Source organism: Nicotiana tabacum, chromosome 7 (assembly GCF_000715075.1).
Source record: "Nicotiana tabacum cultivar K326 chromosome 7, ASM71507v2, whole genome shotgun sequence".
In the NCBI taxonomy this organism is placed as follows: Eukaryota; Viridiplantae; Streptophyta; class Magnoliopsida; order Solanales; family Solanaceae; genus Nicotiana; species Nicotiana tabacum.
This window is the reverse complement of record NC_134086.1, coordinates 148,248,961-148,256,102: the sequence shown is the minus strand read 5'-3', so window position 1 is coordinate 148,256,102 and position 7,142 is coordinate 148,248,961. Positions and strand designations below refer to the sequence as shown.

The following is a 7,142-nucleotide window of genomic DNA, read 5'->3' as shown; positions in this document are numbered from 1 at the left end:
TGGTTAGACCGGCCATGTTGTATGGGGCAGAGTGTTGGCCGGATAAGAACTCCCATATCCAGAGGATGAAGGTAGCAGAGATGAGGATGCTGAGATGGATGTGCGGGCACACTAGGATAGACAAGATTAGGAATGAAGATATTCGGAAGAAGGTGGGCATGGCCCCTGTGGATGACAAGATGCGGGAAGCGAGGCTCAGATGGTTCGGGCACGTGCAGAGGAGAAGCCTTGATGCGCCGGTGAGGAGGTGTGAGCGGTTGGCCGTGGTGGGTACGAGAAGAGGTAGAGGGAGACCTAAGAAGTATTGGGGAGAGGTGATCAGGCAGGACATGGTACGACTGCAGATTTCCGAGGACATGGCCCTTGATAGGAAGATCTAGAGGTCAAACATTAGGGTTGTAGGTTAGAGGTAGTAGAACTTTCCTTACTTCATACCGGGGTGAGGCGGGATTGGATTAGGGTTGATCTTAGATGGCTTGCAGTTTATGTTGAATCCACAGTATCCTTGATGTTTATCTTAGCCCTGGGCCTTAGATACTAGTTACTGTTATTGCATGTCATTCATCTTTTGGTTGTTATGCTTCTGTTACTATTACGTTTTCTACTGGAGTTACTAATGAATTGTTTTTTCTTGTTTTTTATTTCCGTTTTTTTGAGCCGAGGGTATATCGGAAACAGCCTCTCTGCCCTGTCGGAGTAGGGGTAAGGTCTGCATACACATTACCCTCCCCAGACCTTACTTGGTAGGATTTTACTGGATTGTTGTTGTTGTTGTTAACCGTATAAGATAAATGGAATTTTTGTGTTGCTGTCTTCAATGCTTGCTAGAGATCTAATTGCACGCTACAAAGACAAATACATACAACTAATTATACTTCATCTCTTTCCACTGGTTTACTTTAGCTAATAATAGCATAGCGAATTATAATTAAATAGGATAAAAAGCTGGTTTTTTTTATCTTATTTGACTGGGATATTGTCCTAGTTGCATTGCCCCGTTGATCACTAGTAAGAGCACAAAAAGGGATAGAACTTGACCAACAAAACAATTTGGTGCAGCAAAAAATGCATTCATAGAAACAAAGTGGATACTATATAATTTATAAGCACAATGAACTGTAAGGTAAATACATAATTTTATTTGAAGATTTGCTCAGCATAGAAGAAAATTACATCAAAATCTACTCTACTTCACACAAGCAGATGCCTCTCATACAGAAAATTAACAGTCTGAACTGGCATTGCCATTTGTGTGCATTTATTCAGTTCCTGCAATCTTCTTCTTCAATTGCTCAATGTCTTCTGCCAATTCTTTTCTACTTGACTGTCAGCAAGAAAAACAAATTCAAATCACTAGTAAATATACTCAAGAGAGCACCTATATTAGTTGAGTATATTTTATATGTAGACTTATTCGCAAAGGACTTGCTACACTATGCTTCAGGTCGTGGTAAAAGATGCATTACGGACAACAACAACAACAACAACAAGATGCTTCAGGTCGTGGTAAAAGATGCATTACGGACCCAAAGGTAAAATCCGTAAATGACAGTTGGAAAATTGATGCTAAAAGCAGATTTCTCAGACAATTGAACTGAACATGGATAATATTGAGCCAGACAGCGCATGACAACTTTAAAGGAAGTATCTCTGTTTGATGGTGTAGAAGGAAGTGTTACTGTGGGGGATATAATGTAGGAAAGACATAGAAACTGACTCAAATCAAAACCTTTGTTTTGTCAGTTCAGCATAATCTAAGTATGCAAAAGAAAACAAGGTAAACAACAGACCACCTTGAAAACTCAGGCTATAAATTTGTTGAAGTTAATTGACAGACAACCTCTAAGGTCACAGGACGAATGGATAATAACACCCACCCCCTTGGAGGAAGGTTAATGGCATGTAGAGAGAGAGAGAGTAGGCTCTCTACTGCTTGTTTGATGGCTGCGTTCAGCGCTTAAAAGATGATGTGAGTAGCTACACAGTCTGAAAATCTTACCTTGAATAGAAGATAGCGGTAGACAAACCACCCAGTGTATCCAAGGCCCACCAGCTCCATTATTTTCGGGAGCTGCAGAAAGAGGAAGAAAGATTAACTGATTTGGATAGTTGATTGAAACCAGAAAATCTGTAAATCTCACTTTGTCGGACAGAAATTAAACATAGTGGGAAGAAGACCCATAACAAAGCTTAAAGCAGTTCAGAGAGCAAGATGATTATCTTATCACATTAATCAACCTACCAAAGGAACTGAGTTGATAGCACCAACAACAATTGAAGACAGCCAAACAGCAACAATTGCCCCACCTCCATAAACTATAACTGTAGACTTGTTTTCAACAGCATCCCACTGTAAGCCATTTACCAAAAAAATCTCAGTGTTAGCACCTAAATAAATCACATTTATAACACAGAAAAAAACGATATAATAAAAGCAAACATACCAATATGACAGGTTTTGCTCTACAATATTTTTACAGGAATAAGCAACTTACAGTCTCAGAGATTGGACTATGTACATAACAATGTTATGTATTCTGAATAACCTTAAAGCTAATATTGCAGCCAAGAGAGAGTGTGTATAGCTAATGACTAAAGTGAGAGCAATAGAGAAAATCACAGCTAGCAAATTTCCAGTTTACCTTTTCTTTTAGATCTGTCAACAACTCACTGGTATCAACAGCACCGGATTCCTCTGATGAAGAGGCTTTGACCTGGAGTAGCAAAGCCCTCTTGGGCTCTGGTAAGAATATCAACATAAGATGATGAGCACAGCAACAGAAATAAGTATTGAACTTCAGTATATAGCAAACAGCACACTTAATAGGCGATGCTTAATTGCTTATTACTTTATGTCAGGTTTAACTTAAGCAACTATATCCAAAATCAGCAAAAAACATATCACTTTCATCTGAGATCTAGACCTTTTCTGCACCAAATTCTTGTGACTGCATGGAAGAATAGAGTTCCAGCTTTTGGGCAGGGACTTCCTTGTTCTTGGAGATAGCATGATAATGCCCATGAGATACTTTATCATTACTCATTAGGAAATGTGAAAATATTGTGTTAAAGTAAAGATGATGCTTTTCCATTTCGCTCTTTTTTAAGACATCCAATTGAGAAGTCATTCTACAGAGCATATAGGGTTAACTTCCACATCAGAGTGTGACAATTCTTGTAGATAAATCACATAGAGTCCCTCGTCTGTTGCAAAGAAGGATGACAAAAATTTGAACCTCTGAAACCAATGGAAAGTAACAATACACATAAATTTAATCGAAAGTAGGTTAAATTAGTCTACTACACCAACCAAAAAAAAAAAAAAAAAAAAACAGGTAAAAGATAGTAGATATAGGTCCCACAGAAGTTATCAAAAAGTAATATTCATGATTCCACTGAATGTGGAACAAAATCTAAAATACTTAGCTAAATTCAAGTTGATTGCAAATTGAAGATATCATTTTTCCTTTTCTTTAAAACATAAGTGATGGTTGTGTCTGGACTAGCTTGTTGCACCAAGACTAATCACTAATCCACAATGCAGTCTAGTACAGGCCACAAGCACAAGTATCCGGTCAACTTGCCCACCAATATTTGAGAAGATGAACCGACACTGAGTAATGTAGCTGTTATTAAGACCTCAGATCTCCGATTTGTTACTCCTACGCCTGCCTCAAGAAATGTCATTCCTTTGGGATAATTTCGCGTTCCCTTACTGTAAGGACCTTTAAGGTGGCGCCAAATGCTTTCTTATGACAGAAGAATCAACACTATAACTTGTTGAAATTGGGCTGGTTGAAAATAATTCAGTTAACCAAAGGAGCCAAGACCTAACTCAAGTAGCACGGGGGTACACAAGGAGGCTCCTATGTCATGATTGTGTAGGTAGATGAGCTCATCACAAATGGAAAGAGCAAAACATTAACATCCTAGCAAAGGTTAAGACATCTTGGCAGAAATTGCTTCTAAAGAACAATTGAAGTAAGCTTCTACTCAATTCATCACCAGTATAGAAGCAATTATGTCATACATCCGTCTAGACAATCACTTTACATTGTTTTTTAAACACACAAGAGTGAAGTTTAGTGACAAGATAGCACCATTTTAAATATAGGAGTCGTTCGCCAGCACAATTTTCTTAGTATAGCAACTGGAAGGACTACAGCACAAATGATCAATCCTAGTTAGAGAGAAGGGAAAAGAAACAGACATTTCTAGGATACTAATAAAACAAAGCACTCCATGTCCAAACAAAGCACTCTATGTACAAACAAAGGACTCCATATACAAATTTTATTGATTTCATTGAATATGGTTGGGTCTGGGAAATAGAGTTAAAGAATTGCCTTCAAATCAGTGTTTAAGTATCATGTATGAGCTCGCTTCAAATTGCTCGACAAACATACAGAAGACTAAAATTGGTTAACAATTTAGCACTTTTTAAATCAAAGGAATCTGAACTCAACAAAACTTTATCAGCATAGCAACTTGAAGATTTACACAATGAAAAGAAAGGATCTTTTTAGAAAAATATTAACACGAAGCACCATATGTTTAATTTTATTGAATTGGATTCCTTTTTTCCTAATTACATGTTGTACATCTACTTGAATTTACTCTCAGACAATGGAGTTTAAGGAATTGCCTTCTAAGTGTGACCTCAATCTCAATGGGTTGTCTTCATTAATGCTCTAATCAATTCTTGGAAGTGAAATTACAACTAAGAGACATTATAACGAGGAAACACAAAAGCTAATAAGAAGAAGAAGAAGAGGAGAAAGAGCGGGTACCAACAAACTTGAGAGAAGATGAGAAGGCAGTAGCAGAAAGGCGGGATGGAAGGTAAGGCAAGGCGGAGCAGCGAGCAGGGGCGGCTTTGGTGGTGGAGGAAAGTGGGAAACGAGAAGCAAAGACGGCAGTAGCTGCCATTGAAGTAGAAGCTGCTGCTGCCATTTGGCCGATGCTTAGATTCTTGGGGCTGGCTGTGTATGCTTAACTTGGGCCTCTCTTTCTTGTCTATCTCAAATCTCCTTTTTGGTTTCTTGATATCCCCAAAAAGTAGTATATTTTCTTCTGGGAATTTTATGTGCTTCTCCTACCTCTGGTTATCCACTATATTTTCTCAGGCAATAGAATTTGATTGTAGTGTGTGATACGTGGAACCTCACTGCTTTCTCATTGGACCATTCCCTATCTTCAATATCTACTTTTTGTATAGTCTTAAACATTTCTTCCATAGGTTTATTTTCTTAAGAGTTTTTTCTATTCATTTTAAATTGGGACTGCACTTTTCATTTGTTGGTAAAATTCAATGTTATGTTAGTGTGGGACAAATATACAAATTAATTAAGATTAATTTAGTTGTTATTATCACATTTATATTATATTGAGATTATAGAGTCGTGGTATATTATTGTATTGTATTTATTTGTTTGTGTTGTAATTGAGTTAGTTAGTCAGTTGGTTCTTTCCTGAGCCGAGGGTCTATTGGAAACAATCTCTCTATCCTCACAAGGTAGGAGTAAGGTTTGCGTACACACTACCCTCCCCAAACTCCACGGTGTGGGATAGTACTCGATATGTTATTATTGTTTGCTTGTAGTCAGTTGGTTAGCTTAGGTGGTTAGAAGTAAGGAGTTGAATTAGTTACAAGGGTAGTCTGGTAATTAGTTGTCACACTTTTTCATTTTTCTTTTCCTTATACGTGTATAAGTACTTAGCTTAGCTAATGGAAAGAGATACATAAATTTCCCGCATTTTACATCATCTCTCTAGAATCTTCCTTTCTTATCTCTATATGAGCTCAAGGTCAGACAACAATATCTTAGCTTCATTTTCGACATGGTATCAGAGCCCAGCTCTAATTTCTAAACATAAACTTTCTTCAATTTCATTAATTTCTCTTTTCATTTCATAAAATCGAAAATTACAAGTTCACACTTTGACGTAAAGGTTTCTGAAATTTTCATCTGCTTTATTCAAATTGAGAGATCAATTACTCTAATCTTCTAAGAACCTACTTCAATCGATGGCTGTAAATAAGGAAACTCAAGGTACAACTAGTAATTTGGATTCGACTAACCCAGTATACATGCACCCGTCGAAGAGTGCCGGAACGACGCTAGTTCCTGTTGTTTTTTACGGAACCAGCTACAAATCCCGGAGGAGAGGAGTTCTTATAACTTTTTAGTGAAGAACAAAGTCGGTTTTATTACGAGAAAGTGTAATAAACCTAACACTGATGAAGCAACTTATGATCAGTGGGCTCATTGCGATGATATGGTCACATCGTGAATTCTGAATTCACTCTCAAAGGATCTAGCGGATAGTCTACAATATATCAATGACGCTAAGAAATTATAGCATGAGTTGGAAGACAGATATGATCAGACTAATGGAGCGAAGCTTTATCACCTGCAAAAAGAGATTAGTGATCTTAAAGGGGCTTTGGACATCACAGGGTATTACACGAAAATGAAACGACTTTGGGAGGAATTGAACACCTTGATTGCATATGCACAGTGCAATTGCAAATATACTTGTGGTGCAAAGGTAAACATGCATAAAGCTGAGCAGGATCGAAGACTAATTCAGTTCTTAATGGGCTTGAATGAGGTTTATACAGTTGTGAGAGTTATTGATGATGAATCTGTTGCCCAGCATAGCACAAGATTTTTCTATCCTTATCCAAAAAGAAAAAAAGAGAAAAGTCTGATCAAACAACAGATTGGTCATGGAATCCACTTCATTGAGTGCAAATGGACATGGCAATACCAAATTCAGAACCAACTACAATCAGAGGGGAAGCTGTATTGGACCTAACTCATACAATTCAAATAAGTCAAATTATCCACCTGACAAGTCTAGAATGTTTTGTGACTATTCCAAAAACCCAGGACATACCAGGGACAACTGTTATAGAATTCATGGTTTTCCACAATACTACAAGTTTACAAAAGGGAGAAATGTAGCATCTGCTGCAAATGTTCATGCAGATTGTGAGGAGATGGAAGATGGAAATCAAAATAAAGGACTTCAGAGCCTCACAAAGGAGTAGTACAACCAATTACTCAGCTTATTGGAGAAATTCCCAGGAAGAGACACAGGAGAAGGCAACATGACTTGTGGAGCTGCAAACTTGG

The 7,142-nt window shown here is 37.7% G+C and overlaps 1 protein-coding gene across 1 annotated transcript; it reads right to left on the bottom strand.

Annotated features, from left to right (window-relative positions):
• Positions 1-1,070: 1,070 nt before the first annotated feature.
• LOC107820363 (protein CURVATURE THYLAKOID 1A, chloroplastic) lies at positions 1,071-5,185 on the bottom strand. Its single transcript, XM_016646627.2, has 5 exons — positions 4,791-5,185; positions 2,643-2,740; positions 2,243-2,350; positions 2,000-2,071; positions 1,071-1,324 (listed from the first exon to the last, which is right to left on the bottom strand). Exons 1-5 carry the CDS (start codon positions 4,951-4,953, stop codon positions 1,259-1,261), a joined length of 507 nt encoding a protein of 168 aa, XP_016502113.1. The 5' UTR covers positions 4,954-5,185; the 3' UTR covers positions 1,071-1,258.
• Positions 5,186-7,142: the final 1,957 nt, after the last annotated feature.